This window comes from Nipponia nippon, unplaced genomic scaffold, assembly GCF_047370975.1.
Source record: "Nipponia nippon isolate SJK-2023a ecotype South Korea unplaced genomic scaffold, ASM4737097v1 scaffold_28, whole genome shotgun sequence".
NCBI lineage: Eukaryota > Metazoa > Chordata > Aves > Pelecaniformes > Threskiornithidae > Nipponia > Nipponia nippon.
In genome coordinates this window covers 487,509-511,754 of record NW_028262345.1, presented here as the reverse complement: position 1 = coordinate 511,754, position 24,246 = coordinate 487,509, and the positions used below count along the sequence as shown (strand labels likewise).

The 24,246-nt window shown below is 59.3% G+C and overlaps 1 protein-coding gene across 12 annotated transcripts; it reads right to left on the bottom strand.

Annotated features, from left to right (window-relative positions):
* Positions 1 to 1,501: 1,501 nt before the first annotated feature.
* ST3GAL4 (ST3 beta-galactoside alpha-2,3-sialyltransferase 4) lies at positions 1,502 to 23,490 on the bottom strand. Of its 12 annotated transcripts, XM_087763504.1 has the most exons (14): positions 23,235 to 23,490; positions 21,729 to 22,505; positions 14,538 to 14,607; positions 6,262 to 6,393; positions 5,668 to 5,746; positions 5,042 to 5,123; positions 4,473 to 4,553; positions 4,271 to 4,368; positions 3,855 to 3,915; positions 3,518 to 3,613; positions 3,238 to 3,427; positions 2,984 to 3,127; positions 2,700 to 2,843; positions 1,502 to 2,264 (listed from the first exon to the last, which is right to left on the bottom strand). In XM_087763504.1, the coding sequence occupies exons 4-14, from the start codon at positions 6,292 to 6,294 to the stop codon at positions 2,178 to 2,180; spliced, it is 1,095 nt and encodes a 364-aa protein (XP_087619630.1). In that variant the 5' UTR covers positions 6,295 to 6,393; positions 14,538 to 14,607; positions 21,729 to 22,505; positions 23,235 to 23,490; the 3' UTR covers positions 1,502 to 2,177. The 12 variants fall into 12 exon arrangements, with proteins under 12 accessions (XP_087619630.1, XP_087619627.1, XP_087619628.1 ...); XM_087763501.1 differs by lacking the exons at positions 21,729 to 22,505; positions 23,235 to 23,490 and adding an exon at positions 20,473 to 20,765; XM_087763502.1 differs by lacking the exons at positions 21,729 to 22,505; positions 23,235 to 23,490 and adding an exon at positions 20,473 to 20,762 and having other exon boundaries at positions 5,054 to 5,123.
* Between the last annotated feature and the right edge of the window lie 756 nt (positions 23,491 to 24,246).

Here is a 24,246-nt window from a genome sequence, read left to right as displayed (position 1 = left end):
GGTTGGGGGGGGTCCCGCCGCATGGGACAGGGTTGGGGGGGACATCGGTGGGACGGGGACCCCCCCGGGAAGGGCCTCTCCGCGCTGTATCGCAGCGCCGCGGTCAATACAAGAGGTGTTTCTCGTGGCACGCCTGGGCTGATGGCCGCCCCGCCGGGACGCCGGCGCTTTCGGTGACGCTTTGCCCCGGCGTGGACCTGGCCTGGAGCTTGAGGGGTGCCGTGGCCTCGCAGCGGGGTCCCCAGGGTGGGGAGGCTGCGAGGGAAAGGGTCCCCACCTGGGGGACGTGGGCGCAGCGGGTGGCCGGTGGCAGAGGGAAACTGAGGCACGGGGCAGCTGGGGCCCCGCGACCCCCACCGCGGGAGCCAGGAGACGAGGCGTCACACCGGGAACACAGCAGGTAAAGGCCACCATGGGGACACGGGGACGTTGGGCATGAGCACAGGGACACGGGCTGGGACATGGGTGGGACACTTGGGGATATGGGGACACGGGGATCTGGGCATGGGGACAGGGGCTGGAGCATATGGGGACATAGGGACATGGGCTGGGGCGTTTGGGGACATGGGCACAGGGATCTGGGCATGGGGACGTGGTCAGGCACCACAGGGACATGGGCACAGGGACATCGGTGTAGGGACGTGGTCAGGCACAGGGACACAGGCTGGGGCATTTGGGGACATGGGGACACAGGCTAGGGCGTATGGGGACATTGTCAGGCACCACAGTGACATGGGCTGGGACACTTGGGGACAGGGGCATGGGCACAGGGACTTGGGCTGGGGCATTTGGGGACATGGGGGGACAGGGATCTGGGCGTAGGGACATGGTCAAGCACCACAGGGACTTGGGCTTTGGGGGGCATGGGGACACAGGCTGGGACACTTGGGGACAGGGACATGGGCACAGGGACTTGGGCTGGGGCATTTGGGGACATGGGCACAGGGACACACGGTGGGGCCTTTGGGCATGTGGTCTGGGACACTTGGGGACAGGGACTTGGGCTTTTGGGGACATGGGGACAAAGGGACATGGGCACAGGGATCTGGGCATGGGGACACAGGCTGGGGTCTGTGGGGACATGGGGACACGGACACAGGGACTTGGGCTGGGGCATCTGAGGACATGGGGGGACAGGGATCTGGGCGTAGGGACACGGTCAGGCACCACAGGGACTTGGGCTTTGGGGGGCATGGGGACACAGGCTGGGACACTTGGGGACAGGGACATGGGCACAGGGACTTGGGCTGGGGCCTTTGGGGGCATGGGGACATAGGAACATGGACTGGGGTAGCTGGGGACAGAGGGACATGGGCACAGGGATGTGGGGACACGGGGACACAGGCTGAGGCCTTTCAGGACATGGGGACACACGGACAGGGTACAGGCACACTTGAGGACATGGGGACAGGGCCACCCTCCCCGCCCGTCGCCCACCCCAAGCCCCGCTGTCCCCCATCCCGTCCCCCCCCCCGACAGCAGCGGCACGCGCACCCCGGGGGAGGCTCCACCATAAATAAGCTTTTAAATTAATTAAATTAAACCGACCCCCCCCCCAGGACCCCAAGGCCAGGCACCCCGCGGTGTCCCCACCCGGGGGGGGGCTGCGGGGACGAGCCCCCGCGCCAGCGCTAAGGCACGGGACGGGGCCGCCCAGTAAAAAGGAAATTAAAAAAAAAAGAAATGGGGGAAGGGAATTAAATATTTGGGGGGGGACCAGGGCAGGGAGGGGGCGAGGTGGGCCCCCGCGGGCTCCCGCTCCCTGGGGGGGGCCCGGGACCCCCAAAAATCAGCCCCTGGGCAGGGCCCTCGTCGGAATACGAGGGAATTAAGGGAAAGAGAAAGGCCAGGGCGAGGGCTCCTGCCCTGCCTCGCCCCCCCAGGCCCGCTGGGAGGGGGACCCCCCACCCCAAAAACCCCCTCCAGGACCTCGGTAGCTCTAGTGCGTCGGTAGGAAAAGGCGGGGGCCCCGCGGGGCTCCCTGCACCCCCGAGAGCCGCCCCCCACCCCGGGGGACCCACGGTCCAGCGCGGCCCCGCTCGCCCCAAGCGTCCCGGGGCGAGGCGGCGGCGGCGGCGACGACGAGGATGCTCTGCCCTCGCCCGGCTCCGGCCCTGCCGGCGCGGTGTCCCCCCGCCGCGGCGGGGGACGCTGTCCCTGCGTTCTTCCCGCTGCCCTCAGAAGCAGGTGAGGTTCTTGACGAGACCCAGCTCCAGCATCCGCTTGATGGCCGCCGCCTCGTGCGAGACGTTGTGCCCCGACGTCTGCGGGACGGGGAGCAAGGGGTGACGCCGGAGCCCGGCGAGGAGGTGCCACGCGTTTTCCTTCTGCTCCCTCCCAGCCCTCCACCTCGCCCACCCCACCGGCCTTGAGTTGACCCGACACCGTCACCTGAAGCGAGGAGCCCCCCAAAACGAGGGACGGGACCCTCCCTGCCCAAACCCCCTGGCCATCAGCCCTTCAGCCCCCAGATAAACCAGATCCAACTCCCCACCGTGGCTACGAAGGCTACGGGGAGAAGTTGGATGACCGTCCAAAGGTGGACCTCAACAGCCATCGTGGAAGGGGAGCGAGGGACGCCCATGGGAGAGCCTCCCGCGCCGCCCAGCATCACCGAACGCTGCTCTCCTGGGCCGCCATCCCCCATCCCGGGGGAAAAATGGGGGTTACGTGGACAAAAAGTGGGGGTAGATCCTTACTGCCATGGACTTGAGCGTGATCTGCTCGTAGTAGTGAATGGTCTGCTTCTTGTTGGATGAATCGGGGTAGCCAAAGCCCGCGATGTGCACCAGGTCGCAGAAGTGCAGCGCCAAGGTGATGGCCAACAACCCCGTGGTGGGCTTCTGGAGGGCGAGGGTGGAGGAGAGGAGGTGTGAAGAGCCGTGGGCCTTCAGCCAGCTGCATGGGGAGGGCCGGGGGGAGCAGCGGGGAGGACGCCACCCCTCAGCGGGGTGCAGGGCGCCCGGCCATCCCCACCCCTTACCTGTTTGACCTTCCGTGGTTGCTTCATGGGGAGGTTGAGCAGTTTAGCAGCAGTTACTTCCATGTAATAAGGGTTGAGGATGCGCACTTGCTCCAGGTTGGCGTCCCAGATCAAGGGGGGCTGTTTCCAAAACCCTTTCCGAACCTACGAGAGGACAGACATGTCCAGTGGTGTCCCAGGAAGAGAAGTAGGGGCCCAGGGTGGGGTGGGGTGGGATGAGGGGAGGGTTGGACCCGGTTCCCCGCCACGCTTACCCTCTTCTTGTCGTTGAGGATGGCCTCCATCCACTGGAAGTCCATGGGCTTGAAGGGCACCAGCACCAGCAACGTGTCGGGGTTGTTCTCCGTCCGGGGGTTGAAGTGGGCCGACTCGGGGTAGAAGAGGCGCATGGTGGTCTTGGAGCCCACGTCCTGCTCGTAACCGTGGACCGGGGCGTTGTTCAACCTTGACGGGGGACACGGGGACATCACGGGTGTCAACCCCGTCTGCCGGTGGCATTGGGGAGGGGTCAACGGGACGCAGCCAGGGCCGTACCTGATCACAATGTCGTAGGTGTTGATGGTCTCCCCCATGGAGCTGTTGCGGAGCCGGTGGCCGTTGCCCACCACCACGCACCTCCGGCACTTCAGGCTGCGAGAGAAAAGCCCTGTCTCAACCAGGCCTGCTCTAAATCTTGGGTTTAACCCCCAAGGCGGGGTTTAACCCCGCGTTGTCCACTCCACAAAGCTTCCCATGCTCCGTCCACCATCCCTGGGCTGCAGAGGTTCCTTTTGCCAAATCCGGGGCCCACAACGTCCAAATTTTTCCCCTCCCCAAGAGAGCAACGATGAAGAGAAAGACAGAAAAGCCCCCAGACCCACCCCGGCGTTACCTCCGGATGCTCTCGGGCAGGGAGTAGTGGGTGATCGACAGCAAGCGCAGGAGGACGTCTTCTGCAAAGCAAGGGCGAGGAGAAGGTGAGCAAGGCAGCTCCTGCTTGCTACCAACGCCCTGGTGCTGCCCCATCCCTGGCAGATCTCCTCCTGCCGGTAATCCCAGCCCTCCCCAGATCTGGGCAGATGATCCTCGCCTGGGGCTTAGTAAAGCCTGGCCCACCCTAAACCCTCTTCTAGGGACCACCTGCACCCAGGGCAAGTAGATAGGCGCCACGAAGTCTAAAAATCAAGCAAACAACTTGCTAGGGAGGAGGAAAAAAGAAAATAGTCCCCCTCAAAATCAACCTGCAGGTGTTTTTAAGAAGGACAGACAGACAGACAGAAATCCACAGCGAGCGCTACGGAGGCTTACCACTTCCTTTCGTGCCGTAGGGCAGCTCGTAGAGCGACGGCGTCTTCACCCAAAAATAGTCCTTCAGCTGCAAGAAGAGCGGGTGGTCCCTCGTGTAGCTGCCGAGGAGCAAAGGGCCGGTGAGAGCGGGATGGGGGGACGGCACGGGGGGGGGGTCCTGGCTCCGCGTCCCCCCCTCCTTGCTCCCGATCCCCATACTCACTTCCCGATGAGCTGCGCCGCTTTCTTTTCCACCTCCCCGAAGGGACACGTCGTCTTGTTTTCTTGCACGGGGAAATAAAAGCTGTAAGGGAAAGGGTTAAAAACAATGACGCCTGCTCCTCTGCATCCTTTTCCTGGCAAAGGGGGCTCCGGTCAAGCCGTGCGGCAGCGCCAGGAATATCGCTGGCCAGATTTTGGGTATTTAACTGCTGGGCTTGCAGCCTTGCATCAGAAGAGGTCTCTCTTGCTCTGCTCGTAGACCTCACGCTTTCCCCGTCTCGCTGGGACTGGGAAGAGAGCGGGGTTTTCTCTTTCTCCCGGCCTCAGAAAAACACCGGCGTTTGCCAAAAACCCCGCGGAGCCCGGCCACCAACACACGCCGAGGGGGGAACCTCGTATCGTGTCCCCCCTCCTCCGGCAGCAGCCGAGGACGCTGCCACCTCTCCGGTCCCTCGGGGTCCAGCGAGACGATGCTCCGGCATCCCCGGGCAGGCTGGGCGGGGGGATGCCGCCTCCCGAGAGCGAAGGAAAGGGCAGGAGGTCCTTTAAATTTTAATAAAAGCCACTCACAGCTGTATGTACCTGTCTTCCCGGTAGATCGAGTACCAAACCATCACCAGAAACAGCGCCAGCACCCCAAGTATCTTCCCTCCTGTGTGCCCAGAGAGCAGGGGGAAAAGAAAAACACTGTCAAGCCGGTACCCGGGGTTCGGATAATGGGATGTCGGGGACCTGCAGCCCCCTGGGGATGCCCTGGTAGATCCAGGATTCTGGAGCTGTCCCCGGCAAAGCCTTCTCCCCGGGGAGCGGCGGGGGCCTGGCTGGCACGGTCCCCCCCGAGAGGAGCGGCTCCAAGATGGAGCCGGGTTGGTTTTGTTCCAGGTCCAAAAGCCGCCGTGCCATTTCCTCCTGCGCGCCGTGCGTCAAAGGGCGCACGAACACCTCCATCTTTCCGGGTGCCTCCACCCTGTTTTTCCACCGTAAAGACCGGGTGCCCAACCCCGGAGGACTGAGGACCCCAAAAATCACCCTCCCCGCCACGACTTTGCCCGTGACGCTCCAACGCTGCATCACCCAGCTGGAGCTGCAGCAAAGCGGCATCCTACCCCTAAAGCCAAATTTCCAAAAAGCAAATCCCTTAGGACCCCCATCCCTGCTTGGAAAGAGGGGGACGGGACCCCCGCCACGGGACTCACGAGACTTGTTGATCATTTTTATCAGCAGGAGAGGCATCAGGCGAGGGCCGGAGCTCTCATTGCGGCTGCCGCCGGTCACCTGGAGCGGGAAAAGAGGGAAGGAAAGGCATCGGATGAGGTCAAAACCCACCGGAGCCATCCCCAAAAACCCCATCCAAGAGGCATCACCCCCCGCTCGCCCCATCCGCACCTCTGGACGAGCAGGCGCGAGGGCTCCCCAAGGGATTTATTTCCCTTTAAATTCACATTTCGCTGCCCCGCAGCCACCAAAGGTTTGATTTTATAAAAGCCAGGCAAGCAGCCGCGGTTCCCGAGGAGCCTCGGCCGTACAGGTTAAACGCCGAAATTCCAAAGGAAAAAAAAAACAAGAATTAAAGAGGCAAAAGAGCCCCCGGTGGGGTTTCAACCGCAAAACCCCAAAGCACCCAAACGCTGCCCATGGCGATGACTTGGGGGGCGATTTTAAGCCCAGGCCTGGCTCAAGCATCCGACCAGCACCAGCCACCGCAGATACGAAGCCAAACGTGCCGCCAGCGAGCCAGGCAGAAAGGAGAGAAGCAGGCGAGCGGGATCAAAGCAAAGAGCAACACGTACTTGGGGAACCTCCAACGCCTTCAACTGAACCATCCCGGGCCGGGGAAAGGGGAATGCCGCAAGTTTAATGCGCAAGCCAACGCCGGCCGGGGAGGCGGGGCGATTTTTTTCTTCCTCCGAAACCTCTCGCTCCTGAAATAAGGCAGCAAAAAGCCGTGGTCGGAGCCACCCTGGGACCAGCTCAACCCCATCCTGTCGTGACACGGCGAGGATGGAAAATTAACTTACCAGCTGGGAGAAATTTAGGGGTACATGGTGTGGGACAGCGGACTTGTTGGTGCCGAATGCAAGGTCGGAACCAAATTCCGAGATGGAATTACGTGTGGCAAGTCTCCCTTATGGGGAGGGGGGGGGGGAACGGGACGAAATCTTATTAAACAAGGAAGAAGCAGGAGGCTACTGGGGCTCTGGAGTGCTTTTAACCACTACACCGGGCAATCCTAATTACTCATTAACTACGCAGGCAGCCTACGGCTGACGGCACAGGCCCGCAAGAGAGAGGAGATCCCCTTGCTAGCGAGACCTCAGGGTTCTCCGATTTGGCTGCGTCCGTCCAAGAGGCAGCCTGCGCCCAAGCGACGTACGACAGGGAGGCGTTAAGGAAATCCCTGCTATTGATCCGGCAAAGCTCATTCCCCTTATCCGTGGCCTCCCGGGTAGCCTAAAGACATCCGTAGCTCACGCCCAGGACCGTATACGAACCACGCGTGCTATGAACGCTGCCGTTGGCCCCCGCGGGAGCAGGTCCACGTCACCACCTGGAGTGAGCTCGGGCAAGAGAGGGTGAATTACAGGTGCCACACAGGTTGGATCGGATCGATGGATTCATACTTCTGCATGCAAGAAGGCCACGGAGGGGCTGGAGCGTGGCCAGAGCAGGGCAGCGAGGCTGGGGCAGGGGCTGGAGCCCAAGGCTGGGGAGGAGCGGCTGGGGGAGCTGGGGGGGCTCAGCCTGGAGAAGAGGAGGCTGAGAGGAGCCCTCATCGCTCTCTGCAACGGCCTGAAAGGAGGCTGGAGCCGGGGGGGTCGCTCTCTGCTCCCCAGGAACAAGCGATGGGACGAGAGGGAACGGCCTCAAGCTGCGCCAGGGCAGGTTTGGGTTGGGTATTAGGAAAAACTTCTTCCCCCAAAGGGCTGTCAGGCCCTGGCCCAGGCTGCCCAGGGCAGGGGCTGAGTCCCCATCCCTGGAGGGATTTAAAAGCCGGGGAGATGTGGTGCTCAGGGACGTGGTTTAGCGGTGGCCTTGGCAGCGCTGGGTTACAGAATCATGACCATTACGGTTGGAAAAGACCGTTAAGATCATCAAGTCCAACCAGTAACCCAGCGCTGCCAAGGCCACCAAGTCAACCATTGAGCTTGAGGATCTTCAAGGTCTTTTCCAACCTAAATGATTCTATGATTGTTGGAAAACATCCAGAACCCCTCCCAGGGGCTCATCAAGTCACCCCACTGACCATAAACCAAAGTTCAGTGACATTTCTTATCATCTTTGGCGTAGAGCCTTGGCGACGGGAGTGCCACAACAGTCCCTGCGGGGCACATCCATCGCCCGAGCTCCAGTCCAAAGAACCAATTCCACAGGGCAAAGTCAGAGGGGAGGGAATAAATGGAGCCCTGTTAGACCCGTGCTCTCGGCGGGACCTAATCGGTTTTGCAGATACGCCGACAACCAACTTGCCTCCCCGGGGAGGGCAGCGAGCCACCCTGCCCGGCGAGCGCTGGCTCTACGGTGGCTCTTTGATAAAGATCACGAACCCGGCGTTGCTATTCCAGTAGGACCAAGGAGAATTTTTACAGGTTTCCTCATCGGTGCAGGCGCTCAAATGTCGGCAACCGCCAAGGACCTAACGCCTAAATGTGAAAGCCGGTCGCCGTAGGAGTCACAGGGATGGATGGGGTCGTAAAGGAATGCCCCACAGCAAAAATTGCCCTGTGGCTCCCAGCTGAGAAAAAAATTGACCCCCGCCAAAGTACTGGTCGGTGCTGCTAGCATACTGGGCTGCAATGGGTACGGCAAGCGTGGAAACTCCCCAACAGCTCCGTCTGGAGTTCCGCCAGACGAGGTGACGGAGAAACAGCGTGGCTTGAAGAGGACGAGCCTGAAGCTATAAACTTAGAGACGTCTACACCTTTACCCCCGTCGGGAATTCCTGATGTCAGGCAGTGCCCCCTGCCAGCAGCCGCGCATTCGGGGTGGTAACAGACTCGGGGAAAAGAGGCGTTATCAGTCGCGCTGCCCGTAATTCTCCGGTGTGGCCGGTAAAAAGGTGAATGGACGGTGGTGACTCGCGATTGAACGCCAACACCACACCTTAAAACAGTGGCCGTACCGAACATCGCTAAATGAGTAACCCAAATCCAGGGAGCATCACGCCCACGGATGTTGACTTTAGCTGTCAAAGAAGTGTTCTTTACGATCCAGGAACAAGATAAGGCCCAATTCATGTTTATTTGGAGAGGGATACGGCACACCTCGAGCGGGCTGCCGCAAGGCTACCAACGCTCCCCTACCGTTGTCCGCAACGCCTTGGCAAAGGTCTTCACAGGCATTTCCAGCCCACCGACAGATGGATAAAGCAATGACATACTGCTAGGAGGAGAAAACTCGGAGGAAGTCAGGCGTACGACGGAAGGTGCACGAGAGAAATCGAGAATTTGGGGGCTTAGCCATTCCTCCATCCGAGCGTCAGGGACCCACGCAGGAGGCTGAGGTCTGGTGGATCGAAGGAGCTGTTTCTATTCCCCCAGGCACCTTGGCTTCTGCCCGTGCTCTGTTTTTTTCCATCTAGCACGAATCGGCGCAAATATATCCCTGTTTTTTTCTGTTCCTGCCCGTCCCTTACACAATTTGCTCAGCAAAGGTGAATCACGGGAACGGACAAAACGGCACGAGAACGCGTTAGGATTATTAATAAGAGAACTGAGGCTATTCCAGCCGCTGTTGGGAGGTATCCGTGAAACGATGCCGCGTACGGAAGGCCACGTCTCGGAGGAGGAGAGGGCGAGGAGATGTTAAATGCCCAGCCAAGGGGAAAGGCGCGTGCCCGGGCTGGGCGATGGAAATCCTGGTCTCAAGGGATTAGTCACCTTCTTGGGGGCTGCGCCCATCTCAGCACCCCACCCTGCCTAACGAAGCGCCGCTAATGAACCTGGCCCCTGCCCCGAGGGGGCCACGTCCTCGCCCAGGCAAGAATGAGTCAAGAGCAGCGGCTTTTGGGGCAAAACATATCGAGAAAGAGGAGAAACGGGAGCAAAGATGGTCCCACGAGAGCCAGGCGCTTCCCTTCCTCATCACCGGCTCCTGAAATTAAAAGGGCAGGAAGGGCAATTAAAAGGGAATTAAGGAGAATTAAACCGGGCTACAAGCAACGGGGCAGGATACGAAGCAAAGCAAACCCTGTCCGTTTGACAGCAAAGCGGAGGGATGGGGGGACCTTGGGAACACGCCTGTCTCCCCCTCAACTGCTTCTCCTCCGTAAAACACGGATATCAGACCCCTTCCCGGTGAATGGTGCCCGGGCTCAGCCCCGCCATCGCCTGGGGACCCCAGGAAGGGGAAGCCAAAGCCTCCCCTCCCCGATTCCCAGCCTGGCTCTCCGCCTGCATCGGAATTGCTGGCTCTACGAGTCCCTCCCGGCTTGGGAAGGAAAGGGAAGATCAAACCCACGACGGCATCTTCAAGGGTCGGAGCAAGCAGGGACGAGGAGCTGGGGGGTCTGGCCCCTCTCTACAGTACATTTGCTTGAAAAAAAATAAAATTAAGGGAAAGTCAAAAGCAGCTGGTGTTTTCTTGGGGGGTTTTTTCTTAGCAAAACTGGCCACAAAAGTCCCCAAGGGGAAATCTGCCACCGCAGCTGGAGGCTGGCGATGCTCCCTGGGGGCCGGAGCACCCCCGTTCACCCAGGGCAGGGGTGCTGCTGGGCACGGGGACCCGAATTTAGCACCAAATTCAGCCCCCAGCTCTCTCCTTCAATGCCAAATCACCCGGCTGAGCCTCCCACCGACACGCTTCACCCCTCCCGCTGGCTTAAGACACTGGGAAAATCCAGTCTCACCCCCAGTGTTTGCTTTTACATACCAGCTTTTTTTAAATATTATTCTTATTTGAAGGCTTTATGATCTTTTCCCAGGCTTGTACACACACGTTTGGCCTGATGCATGCAAAGGAAACACAGCGCACAATCTCAAGGAAAAGGAACACTGTTTAGTTAAGCATTAAAGCGCTCAGGGAATGCAGAGCAAAACAGAACACACCCAGGTCGCCCCGGTGCCCAGGCCAGGGGTGTTTTTCGAATGAATTCAAGCTCCCCCCGCTCCGCCTTGTGCTACCAGATCCGCAGCCCAAACCAGAGCGGCTGCTTGAAGCAGGAAGATCTGAGCACCCTGAGCCAGCTCCTTCCATCCCGGGGCCGCAGAGCTGGCGGAGGGAGAGATGGGAAAGGGTCCTGCCGATATCCGCAGCATCCCTGGTCCCCCCGCAGCATCCTCCGGTACCCCGGCGCGGCATCCCTGGCCACAGCATCCCCGGTGCGGCATCCCCGGCCGGCGGGGCAAGGTTCGGGGCTCGACCACCTTCGGTCCAGGGCATCGCCTCCCCCGCCAAGCCCCACAGCTGGGGAGGGAAAGTCCCGGCTGGATTTGGCTCCCCACGCTTGGAAGAAGCAACCGAAAAAGCCTCTCTCTTTGATGGCTCGGCAACGCACTGCCAAAGCACCCCCCCCCGGCTGAATATTATCGCTGCATAAATTACTTTGCAGCCAGGTCTCCCCTTCCCCAGCCTGGCGTTATGGGAAAGCCCCAGGATGCTGCAAAGCTCCTCACCGAGTTTCCCAGTATCCCTCGGATCCGGAGCAGGGTTTCACCTCCCAGTTTCCCCACCTCCCTGGAAAGCCCCTAGGAGATGCCAGGAACAACAGCGGGGACCCACCCTCCTGCTGCGGGGGTGATGCCAGAGGAGCTCATCCCTGTATCTCCATCCATCCCATCTCCCCCCGTGCCCTCGACAGCTCCAGCCGGATCCGGCATCACCAGGTTTAAGTCACGTCAACCCACAAAGCGGCAACGGGCACCGGCCAAGCTGCTCCCAGCCCTCATTTGGGGGAAAAAAAAAAATAAATAAAAATGCATTTAAAGTCGTGGAGCAAGCGCAAAGGTGGGGGGTGATTATAAATCCCCCCACCCCATCCCACGGTGATCCCAGCCACCCGCTGCCATCCCGGCAAAGCATCCGCGGACCGGCAGGCCACGCAGCACTTTTATGGTACTTTTATGTTTCCATGGTAACTCACGGATTGGGAAAAGGAAACCGTGACAGTAGGCGAGGACACCTCTCCCATGCTCCCACCATCCCATCCCATCCACGGGGCACGGAGCTGCCCGCTGCCCGGCCCAGCTCCCCCAGGGGAGAAGGATGCTCGTCGGAGGACGAGCCTCTCCGACGGTTCACCCCAAAAAAACAGGCGTTTATTTTTAATTGGAGCAGAGTTGGATTTGAAGGGATCACTCCCAAGGAAGGGATGCACCAGCAATCCCTAGGGATTCACTCCCAGCAGTGGGAACTGAAGGGAGACGGACGGACAGCCAGGACAGCACCGATCCCTTCGACCCCAGCCAGATCACCTCTCCCGAGCCTTCACGGCGCACGGGGCCTGGCGGGGACCAGCAGGACAGATCCCACACTCCATTTTGAGGACAACCACCAGGATCAATCCCCAAGGAAGCAGTTTACAGCTCCGGGATCTTCCAAGTCCCCATCCCACGGGTTTTCTCCACGCGGTAGGGCTGGGATTGCCGGAGGAGCCTGGCAGATGTCAGCTTACCCCCCGCGCCGGCTCGGCCGCATCTTGCCTCGGCAAAACCATTGCGTGCCGGAGCCTGAACGCAACCTGGGAGGCGGCCGGGGGTGATCCTCCAGGGAAACGATCCAGCCAACTCGAGGCACTGCCTGGGCTTGGCAAAGCATCAAAGGTACCCAAATCCTCAGCCTGCCATCCCAAAGCTTCCTCGCCCCGGCTGCTGCAAGCTCCAGGCGCTCGGGGATTTTTTTATTTTTTTTTTTTTTTTTCCCAAGCTGGGAAGGAAATCGAGCGCCACGGCGGCGAGAAAAACCTCGCGGGATTGCAAACAACCACCGTCACAAGAAAAAAAGGCAGCAGGGCCTGGATCCGATCCCCCCCTAAGGGATGCTGCGGTGGGATGGGGACGCTGGGGGGGCCCAGGGATGCTGCAGGGGGGACCGGGGATGCTGCGGGTGCAGGCAGGGCTGCCTGCGCTAGCCAGAAAACGGCAGGGCAAAGGAATTGCAAGAGCCCGACCTGCGAGCACAGTGGGCTGGGGGATGCAGGAGGTCGTTAGGATGCGGCACTGCAAAAATCAATCCCGTTCGACACCGGACATCGCCCCGTCGAGGGCGCAGGGAGCCAGCCCACGCCGCCAATACCCACGTTCATCCTATTTTAAGAGCCCTGCAAGTCACTTCAAAGGAATCTTAATTGCCTTTTAATAGGAGAGGCCGCGTTGTTTCCTTAGCCCGTGGTATCCTAGGCATACAATAACCCGGCCAAAGATTTACGATAGGGGAGGAAAAAAAAAACAAAAAACAAACAACCCTTGTTGGCACATAAACCGTAACAACACATTTACCCGTGATGAGGGTGCAATTGTAGAGGTGGCAACAGCAAATAAGCTCAGGTAGGACCAGTATTTCCAAAGAAGGAGGTTTCCAGAATAAATCTGGGCTGCTCCTGCCTTTCCACAGCACTGTTGGTTTTAACGTGCTCGGGAGCCGAAACGCGACTCAGGCCGGCACTGCCGCCATCCTCTCCTCTCCCGCTATTTATTTTTTAATCCTTACAGCAGGAAAAACACAGGGATGGGACTCAAATCCCTCCCTACGGCCCCAAAACGCCGGCTGCACGGGTATACCCGAGCACTCCATGCCTCCGGGGTAACCCCATGCCATCAAAGGAGCTACAGGGCTCCTCCTCGGTGCGTCAGGCTATATTATTATAGGTTATCTATTATTATTCGTATTATATAGGTTTAATCGCTCTTTTTCCTATTTAAAAAAAAAAATAAAGACCCTTTTTGCCGGACGTGGCTCGCTATAACCCGGAGGTTATAGCCAAGCCGCCGGAGGAGAGCTGAGCCACTCGTGGAGAGGGGGGGACAACCCCACGCTAACGAGACGAGGGTGAGCACCGACCGGTGACGATTTTATACCCGTGGAGTTTCATCGCCGAGCCTCGAGAGCCCCCGGCGTGGGTCCGACCACCCCTGCCTCCTACCTGCCCCAGCAGGTCCCCGTTTGCTGCCACCGTCACCTCGTTGCCGTGTTTACTCACCGGCATCTCCATCCCCCGGGACCGCCCAGGGATGCAGGCGGCAACGGCGAGAGCGGCTTTGGCAACGCGGCTTTGCACCCACGCTTCGGTCTAAATCCCCCCCCAAAAAGCAGCAGAAAGGGGACGGCAGCAATCTCGGGGTGCAGGCAGGGTGAAGGCAGCCTTGCCCTGCTGCCCGCACCCCTGGGAGCGGCAGGCAAAGCATCCGTAGGGAGCACCCGCTCCCTTACAGCGCAGATGGCAACGGTCCAGGGAGGTTAAAAAACGAAACCATCGAGATGCTCCAGCCCATCCCCAAGCAACACCCGGATTCAACCCCAGCTCGCCAGGGAAAGGGGGTGGGAAATTAAGGGATTTCAAGGCCCGTGGCTGAGTTATCCCACAGGCAGCTACCGTCCCCAGCAGCTTTTGACTACAGGGGTCCCCTTTCAAGGGCTCAAAAGCTGCCTGCCCAGTCGCCGTCCCCTTTGCAAGGCTCCGAGTGCCACCTTAACCCCTGCCGCCACAGCAGCCCTGCGGTTTCCCCGCCATTTCCTCCATGCCTCCTGTTTTGCACTGGCGAACGGGCTGGTTTTGGGGTAGCGTAACCCCCAGGTAACCCCCACCTTTGAGCTCGAGTCCTCTGGCCCCCAAAACCTCCGGGGTGAAGCAGCCGGATGGATTTACCCCCCTGCCACTACACCAGGGCGCTTCCGCATCTCCCCTGCTCTCTTCTCCCACGGTAAGGGCCGCGGAGGAAAATATCCAGAAAATAACCCGCTCCATCGCTTTGCGCCCCCAGCATCGCCTCGATGCTCCGCTAACCCCATCAGCCACGCCGGGATGAGGATGCTTATCTCGGGCAGACCTTTTCCAGCATCCCCGGCAGCGGGAGAGGCCGAAGCCGGTCCCCATCGGAGCGGGATAAGCTGGCAGGAGGTCGCGGCTACTTACGGTCCGTCCTCTTGGTCCAGGCAGAGCAGGCAGGAGCTCGGCGGGATCTACGAGGCCATCCTCTCTTCCCCTGGCAAAGGGAAAAAGGGAGAACACCCTTAGGGCTACGGCAACCCACACCGGCAGCACGCGAGGGACACTTCGCTTAGCGGCCATCCGCCTTCCGATAGGGATCCAGTGGATCCCTCTAGATCCCCATGCAGGGCAGCTGCAAGCACCGACGGGGAACCAGCTCCCGGGACCAGCAGAAGGGCCCCAGAAAGCCACCCACCTCCTGCAGCGCCGGCAGCACCCAGGGCCGGGCTTCCAGTTGCTTTTAAGGAGGAGGCGCGGTGGTTCAGAGCCCGCACCTCGCCGGAGGCTTCCCCGACACCTCTTGGCCTTTCCCACCGAAATCCCCTTCCATGACTCACTCGGATTTTTAGGAAGGGGGCGATGCCCTTTCCCCGAGGAAAGGGGGATGCAGCCCTGCTCATCCTGGGATGCTCCGCAGCTCTCCTGCTTTCCCGCACAGAGGAAACTCCTTAATCCTCCGTCTCCAGCACCTCTTCCCTCAGAACTTCCCAAATTACGCATCCTCGCCCGGCACCATCATATCCTTGTAATTTGGGGAAGGAAAAGCCCTGCCGAGGAGCTGCCGTGCACAGAAACCCTCCTGCCATGCTGCCTCGCAAAGAAAAGCCTCTCTGCCAGGACAGCTGCTCTGCATCAAGCTTAATTATCTCAGCTAACGAGCAGCAAGGTGGGGTGACGGGGGAAAAGGAGCCAGCCAGGTGAAACGAGCCCATTGCTGTCTCCAGGAGCCAGCTTTGCTCTTCCCTCTGTGCCAGTGGGATGGATAGGGACAGCGGGAATCACAGCTCTCCCCAGAAAACCACACGAGGAACGATCTCAGCCCGGTTTGGTGCAAGGAAGGGCAAAGCAGATGGGGAAGGGTGGCCTGGACAGGACCAGCAAAGCTCTCTCCGCAGCCGGTGCTCGAGCCCAGGCAGAGAAAATGCTTCCAAGGGAAAACTCTGAGGGGCAGGAGGTTTCCTTACCTCTCGTCCTCTCCTCCAGCTGGGACAAGCAAAAGATGCTGGGGGCCACCAAGCCGGTGCAAGCCTTCCCCAAGGCATGCTTTGCTCTTAATGCCCCCTTAATTTTAACAAGGAGGGTATGTCCCCGTGCAAGGGCCGGGGAAGGAAACCACCCAGCATCTCCGAGATGCTTTTTCTCCTGTTGTCGAGGCTGGGTGCTTCTCCCCAGGGACTAGGCTTTCCACAGATGCCCCAGGAGGATGAGGGATGACCACATCTTCCCAGGCCTCCAGCCAAAGCAGCTCTGCTTTCTCCTACCTCTGCCATTTGCTGGGGGGAGCGATTAAACCAGAGGGCTTGGGGCAAGCAACAGCCAAATCAGACGCACTTGGGGTTGCTTTGCAAGTGCCCAAAAATTCACCTTCCTGCACCAGGGTCTTGCCAGCAGCCCCGAATCCACCGGAGCATCCAACATCGCTGCCGACAAGGAGCTTTTTTATTTAGAGCCGTGAATTATAGGATTTGCTACAGAGGTTAAACTCCCCCCGGGGAGCTCCTGCTAAAGCACTTTATGGCGCAGCACCAGCCCCTGCCCGTAGAGAGGATGATGAGGATGCTCAGAGGTGCCTGAGGGTGGGCAAGGCGATGCCTCCTTCCCCGCCGCGTCCTCCCGGGAGGATCAGCAGGAGATCGCCATCCCTTAAAGCACGTGGGCCCCGCCGGGGAGGATCCCGAGATCTTGCCCGAAGCTGGTCTTTCCAGCTCGACTGGAAGAGCTGGGAGCCGGATCGCTGCTGGTCTCCCCAGGATTGTTTTCCAGCCTCCCGAGCGGTTCCCTCGCCATCAGCCGATGCAATCGGCCGGTCCCAGCCCAAAGGTCCAGAAAAAAACCCATCGCGGTTCAGGCGTCCGCCGGGCCGAGAGCTGCCGTCTCCACCACTCGCCACGGGCGGCTCAACCCATTTGGCAGCTGATCCCGGTGGGAAACGAACATCCCGTATCCCAGAGCCTTCCAAAAACCCTAAACAAGCTGAATTTTGCTCCTTTTCCTCCCCAGGCTCCCAGCTACACCGCCTGCCTCAGTTTCCCCTCCCTGCCTACCAGGCTGCATTTAAATAACCATTTCCAATTTTGGCGGGGGGCAAAATTCTCGCTCCCCGACATCTCCCCTCCGGGATGCTCGTGGCTTCAGGCAGAAGAAAACAAAAACCCCAACCCTTCCTCTATTAAAGATTAAAGCCAGCCAGGATCAGTCCTTTGAGGGGCTCAGCCCCGGTGCAGGAGCAGCCCCGGCGGGCACGGGCATTTTTGGGACTTGCACGGGCAAGAGGGGACACGTGCAGGGCACGGAGGAGCCACCGCATCCCTCCCATCCATCATCCTCCCCATCAAGGACCGGACCCCCCCCCGGGAGCTGTTAAAAAAGAGGAGGGGGAAGATGGAGACGGCGTTTCTCCTCCAGCCAGACCTGAAGCAAGGCAGCTGTCTGTCCGTCCGTCTGTCGGTGCTCCATCACCGACGCCAGTCTCCCTCGGTTAAAATTACCTCCCGAGGGTGGAGAGAGCAAAAGCCGGGCTGGGAGGGGAATAAAATCCAGGTGAGCTCATCCTCCTCCTCCTCCTCCGTAAAAGACGTCTCTACTTGGCACGAGCGAGGTGTTTCCAAGCCCAGCACATCCCTCACGTCGCCCCGATCGCTATCGCCCCGAGACCAGGAGCTTATTCATTCGGCAGGTATTTAGCGGGAAGATAATCCAGCCGCTTGCCAACCATCCTTCGGCCGAGCCAAAGGTGTAATTCCAGCGCGGGATGCGATTTTTCGATAAGAGGTTTCCCTGCTGATCCTCACCCTGGCATCCCGGCGGATGCTGCCTGGCCAGGAGAGGGTGGAAAAGCAGGACCCCCATCCTCCACCCCAACTGGGTTTTTTATTAAATTAATAATTTATTAAATTGATAATAAACCTATTTCTACTAAATCCCCGAGAATGGGAAGAAAAGCAAAGCTGCCCAGCCAAGCTGGATTATCCAAAGCAGCGACCGACCTAAAAATAAACAACCGCCATTTAAGGACGAGCCTCCCACGTTAAACCCCCCCCCCCAAAAAAAAATAAAAAGGAAGAAAGAAGCACAAGAAATCGCCGCTGTTTCCAAGCTGGGGTGTTTAGCATCACCCATCAGACCAAAAAAAGCCTATTTTGTGCTTATTTCTTAGCAAAACTCTGTGCTTCTAAGAGAAGAGCATCCCCAGGCTTAAAGCCACCGATTTATAGACACCCCATGCATTTAAGCAAGCCAGGCAAATAAATAATGACGATTTAAATATGCGTTTGCATAATACGGATAATCTGTCAATTTAACTTGTAAATGCAGTTGGAATTAAGCAGCGACTTTGTTAATTAGGCAGCACAGGGGCCCGGGAAGCCCCAGCTCCGCGGCAGCCGCTGAAGGACCATAAGGATGCTGAAGGACGCTAAAGCCGAATCTGCCGGGGGACGCGGGGGCTTGGCAGCCTTGGGGCAGGTTTTATGCCCCTAACACGGTGCCGCGGCACCCAACCCTTGTGTTCGCCCGTATTTTTATTGCAAAAGTCCCTGCCCGGCTCCTCCAGCCCTTCCTCGGGAGCTGCCTGTACCTTCCCGCCCTGCCTGCACCAGCCAGCACCCAAAGCTGCAAGGGCTGCCCTCACCCCATGATAAAATAAAGGGCAGAGGGAAAAGAGCCTGGGGTAATATTTTTGAGGATAAATAGCTCTTTTTTTTGTTCTTGTTGCATAAATAGCGTGCTTTGATAGCCGGGCTCTTGGCCACCCTCGGCTCCCCGCACCCCAAATACCAGACGCAGCCTGGAAGGGAAACCTGTTGAGCCCGTATGGGCGCAAACAGGTTCGTTGTGATTATATATATTTTTGGGTTTTAATTCTGTTTTTTGTTTTGAAGCGGCGCTGGTTATCGTACAGAGATGGGCCCGAGGACTTCCCAGCCCTTGGCTTCTCGGCTTTTACCCCGCAGCATCACGTTTAACCCCGAAAGCCCTTCGCTCCCCTTAATTTTTGACACCATCCCCACATCCCACACCCTGGTCCTCCTTCAGTCCCGCATCCCCCCAGTCCACTTGCATCCCCTCTCTCTGCATTTTTGCCCCCTTATCTCTCACTTTCCACCCCATTTTTCCCCACCATGCCCCCGGCGCTCGCCTCCATTCCCAACCCAGGCGGGTCCGGGTCCATCCTCATCCCATAAAATCGCACCCCACGCTGTGGGGGGGGGGGGGGGGGTTCAGACGAGCCCGACCACCACGGAGCTGCCGGGACGGGGTTTTAACACCCAGACGGGGGTGTTTTATTATCTGCCGTGGGAATGCTGGGCTGGCAGCGTGCATACAGCAGCAGCAAAGCCCCAGAGCAGCAGGTTCGCAGCATTAAAAGCAACCCCAACATTGCTCGGTGCTTTCGTGCCTCAGTTTCCCCCCGTTTCACAGCGTGGGGAAGCTCTGCCCGGTCGGCAGTGTAGGCAGGGGACGTAGCAGGGACCCCAAGCCCCAAACTCCAGCCCAGCTCATAGATATATATATATATTTTAAAAGGAAATTAAAAAACTACCCGATGGAAATGTCGCAAGCGGCTCAAAACCTGACACAGGATCCAGCCCGGGGCTGCGGCTTGTGCAAGGCCATGGGGCAAGTTGCAACCTCTCGCCGCTGGCGAAAAAAACCTGAGGCTCGGCTGACTCAGCCCAGCCGGATATCAGGATGCCAAATCCGGCCGGGAAAACGTCGGCGAGGCTGCCGGCGAGCTGGGGGGAGACATTTTGCAAGGGGAAGAGCCGAAGCGGGAACGGCATCTGGAAGCGATCGGAGGCGAGGAGCCTCTCCCAGGCGCAGTGGGGAATTCCAACGGCGTGAGCTCAGGTTAAAGCCTCCTTCGCAGACCCAGGATTAAAAAAATAACAAACAAGCTTCAGCATATATATATTTATACCTGCAAATAACGAAGGAAAGGAAGCCAGCTCCCTGCTCAGTCCTACTTGGACGCGGCTTTGCGATTTAGGTTGATTCCGATTCGCAATAAAAACACCCCCAAAAAAAAAAAAAAACAGAAAGAAGAGGAGAAATCTCTCTATAGATTTGTTGACAGAGTTTTGCAGGCGTGGTGTTGGGAGGAGAGTCCTCCTCCGGCGCTGCGTTGTTTAAAACAGCCTGGCTTGCATTACGATGTACCCTGCACCATCCATCCCAGGGCATCGCTGTATCCCACCTCCGAGCATCCCTCGTCGGCACGGGCTGCATCCCACACTGCTCCTTGAGTGGCAGCGGCTCAGCAAACCCAGGAGCATCCCAGCATCCTCAGGATGGCATGGAAAAGCCGATGGAGGATGCCATCCTCGCTTAGACAGAGCGGTCCTCTGCAAGGGACCGGTGCGGCGGGGAGCCCCCGGCCCCCTCCAGCCACCCCTGAGCCCGTGGGACCGCGACCAGCAGCACCCATGGGTGGTCAAAGCCACCCCTGTTGGGCACCCTGACGTCCCCCTGCGGCTCCGCCGTGCCCTTTCGCACGGCCAGCACGTAAATACGCACCTTAAAACCAAAAATACCCGACCGCACGTTAACACCCACATTGATACTACATAAATAACTTGCCCGTAATTAATATAAACCACCTGCACGGCGGCTTGGCCGCTCAAGAAGTCCCAAGCATCCCGCCGAAGCGATGCCGGCAAACCTGCACCCCGTCTCTCTGTGCCGGAGCAATTTACGGCAGGGCAGGATCCACAGGGGATGTGCAGGATCTGGCCCCCTCCACCAGCGCCTACCAAATCCTCCTGCTCCCCCAAAATTGCCGCTTCGGCCCCATCACGCACCGAACAACCCGAAGCAAGCGCTCGCCCGCATCCTTCCCACCTCCATCGCTCCCACCCACCTTCCCGGCAGCTCAGCGGTCATCATCCTGCACCCATCCACGGCACGGCAGAGCCGGACCAGCCGGGAGCAGCGTCCACGGGTGATGCCGGCACAGCCGCTCGGCAGCCTCCAGCAGACGGCAAAACACATCCTGGAGAGGAGCCGCAGCCCGTGCCAGTCCAAAACCGCTCCGAGCATCCGCCAGTCCGAAGCAAAACCGGGATGGAGGGGGGGCTCCTTCTCCGGTTTCGCTGTTCCCCGCCGGCCAAATCCCTTTCTCCTTCCTCCGAGAAAACTTTCCAGCCCAACCCCGGTCACATGCAAGGGGTCAGCAGCTGGAAACGAAAGAGATTAACAAGAACTGGGCTTTTTTTTTTTTTTTTTTCCTCTTTTCCCTCCCAAGAAGACGCAGGATTTTCCTAGAAAAAGCTCAATAAACACAAGGATCGCGGCCGGAGGACGGAGAAGCCGCCGGTGTCCAAGCGCAAGAGGAAGGCGAGGGGAGGTGAAAAACACCAAGAAAAGAGAACCAGAAGTTGCAAAGAGCAGCGCGAAAGCGTCAAATCGTTTCCTTTCCTCGCTGCAAAATGAAAACCGCTCGTGCCGGTGTCCCCGACGGCGTCGCACAAGGGTCACCAGCCCGGCATTCCCGGTCTGGGATGGGGAGAGCGGGATGGGGTCCCCGTAGGGATGCAGGCCAAGCCGGGATGCCAGCCTCTGCAGGAGGAAGACCACATCCCTACTCCTTATGCAGCCATGGTGCTACGCTCAGAGAAAACAACCAAAAGGGGGGGGGGAAATTAAATAAAATAAATTATTTTTTCAAAAAAGGAGGATAGGAAAAGCTCTTGAGAACAAGACTCCCGGCCCGAAGTAGCTCTGAAATACTCAGGACTAACGCAACGGGACCATCGCCTTACACAAAAGAATAAGCAACAGAATAGGTGGGATTTAGAGATATTGCCAAATAATTAGTTTTAATTAGTGGGATTCAATCTGAGAATCATTGCCGGCCAAAACCCCCCAAAAACAGGCACGTGGAGGGCCCCGGTCTCGCCTCTTGCAACCTCTGATGGTGGTTGCAAGCATGGGGATGACCCAAGCTACAAAAACCCAGGCTTGGAGACAGTGAGTACGGTTGTTCCAGGGTTTAAGATGGCCTTAAATAGCTGTTTTCGCTCCACGGGTGGGTTTGCGCTCCATGGGTGGGCTGGGGACCAGGAGGACGCTCCGGTCACCATGACGGTCCCAAGCTCTGGAAGACACCCTACTCACCGATCTCCACGGTGGACACCCCTTAAAATTAACGTCGCCAGATAGTTCCTCCTCTTCTATTTACATTTGCAGAGCCCTGAGCTTGTATCCCCACGGGATTCGGTGCCTTGCTGTACCAGTTGCTATTAAATGATCGCCCGGAGCTGGAGGAGCAAGCAGCCCGCTAATGATGCAGGTAATTAAGCACAGGGGTTAGGGAGAGTCCAGCAAAGCGCGCTGATCCCATCCTATGGCTTGTAAGGATGTTAGGAGTGCGTTATAGGTTGGACGTGTCGTTAGGAGCCAGGGTAGGAAGAGGAGACTGCTGCCTGCGGGACAGCCAGCACTGGAGCTGGAGGCGGGCATCTCCTGGGATGAGTCCACCTCTGCTCGAGAGCCCGGCTCTTCCCAGGCTGGGATCCGGCACGCGTTACGGAGAGCCGCGACGCAACGGGAAGCGCGACTGCAATGCAAGAGGAATCGCAATTGCAATGCAACGCGGCACGGAAAGGCAAGCTGACTGCAGCCACCGCTCATCCCCGGCCCCAAAGCTCCAGGTCGAGAGCAGTGACCCCCCCGCCTGCTCCAGCCCCTTCGCTAAGCAGAGATGGTTCCCTGTACGCGCTTAAAATCATCGGTTCCACCACCAATCCGGGGTTCTGCCCTGCCCAGGGTGTCCGTCCCGTGTCGCTCTGTCCTGCCGCTAGCCACGGAAAGCCTGCGCATCTGGCAAAGCCCGGGCAATCCCTCTGCTCCGCTGCCAGCCTCTTCATCTCCAAGAGCGGTCGGAGGGAGAGCCTGGCAGGGAAGACAGGCAAATTCAGCGGGGTTTTCCCAAAAGCTCCACCCTGAGACTTTAATTAGCTCATCTCGCTAAGAGATGGGGACCGGAGTCGCTGAGCAGCCCGGCACCCCGACCCACTGGGCATCAGGGCTGCGCAGGCATCGCTCTGTCGACCCGACGGGGAACGACGCCTCCCGTGCCCGACGTCCAAGCCGAGGAGCACAAAAAAGCCCCCGCAGGAAGATTTTCCTTTGTTCTCCGCCCCCCAGAACAATAAAACCCCATCGGCTCACCCTGCAAAAGACCTGACAGTGAAAGATGGACAGGGAAAAGTCCAGCTGCTCCTTTTTCTGCTGTCTCGGGGCAAGCATCCTCATCTCCCCTCGGGAACGAGCCCATCCCGTGGGAGAAGAGAGCTCCAGGCGCACGCGATGGGGTGGGATGGGATTTATTGGTATCCTGCACCAGGATCCCGCTCCCAGCAGCTCCATCCATGCCAGGATCGGTCCCTCCTATCCCTTTGGGATCGCCAGGCTATGGGAGTGCATCCCTCAACCAGTCAGAGGACGCTCGGGGATGGGGGGGAAAAAACCGCTCAGACCACTTAAACCATCCTCAGCCTGCGCCGCGGCGAGAGCGATGCCGTCCTGAGCCGCGCACGGGGCACGTCCTCCCCTCCCCAGGGCCTCCGGGAGGATTTTCCCTTCCTTACGCCGGCGCCCGGGCGTTAATATCGCACGTACCCATCGAAACCGGCCCCCCGCACGCTATCGGGAGACGCCAGAAACTCTCTCGCCGGGGATCTCGGGGTGGGTTCGCCTTCCTTAGGGATGGCCGTGGGCAGGACCGATGCCGAAGGCCGGTTTTTCCCGGCAAGACGCAAGGGTTTTGTTTTGCCGGGGATCGGGCAGCAGCGGCCGGAAGGGCATCGCGAAAGCGGGGGCTTCTCTCTCGCCGCTGCCCGCGCACGCTTCGCCACCTGGAAGTTCAACCGCGCTCAGGCGCTAATTAATTACGTTAATTAGAAAATATAGTAATTTAAAAAAAAAAAAAAAAAAAGCCGAAACACAGAAATAAAGCCGCTTTTTTGCTTTCCGGCGCGTCACGCTCGCCAGGCGTGGGATGCGTGGGTGGGGGGCCAAGCTTGGGTTAAGAGGGGGTCCTCCCCTATCCCCAATTTGCAACGCCCCCCCCATGCAAACCCTGCTTGGGGGTGCAAAATCCCTGTTCTGCCGCCCCCCCAGCGCCGCCCCCCCCATCCCAACCCCTCCAGCCCCCCCCAAAATAAAAAGCCACAAGGCTTTTGCTCGCCCCCCCCCCCCGCAAATTTGCAGCAGAGAGGCGGACACGGCGGGGGGACGGACACACGGACACGGCCCCCCCCCCCCCCCCCCCCCCTGCGGACTCCCCATGGGGCGGGGGCGGGGGGGGGATGGGGGGGGGGGGGGGATGCGGGGAGCGGTGCGGGATGCCGGGGGCAGCCCGGGGATGGGGACGGGGACGGGGATGGGCGGGGGGACGGGCACGCTTGCGCACACGGCCGGGATGGGAGGGAGGGAAGGAGGGAGGGGAAGAGCATCCCGGGAGCTGGGAGCACCCGGTGGGTCCCCCCCTCCATCCCCCTGCGGGGCAGAGGTGGGAGAGGACCCCCCCATCCCACCCCCAAAAATCACAGTGCTGGGGGCAGCCCCCTCCCCAAGCAAACTGAGCCCCCCCCCCCCCTTGGCACAAATCTCCCCCAACCCCCCCCCAAAT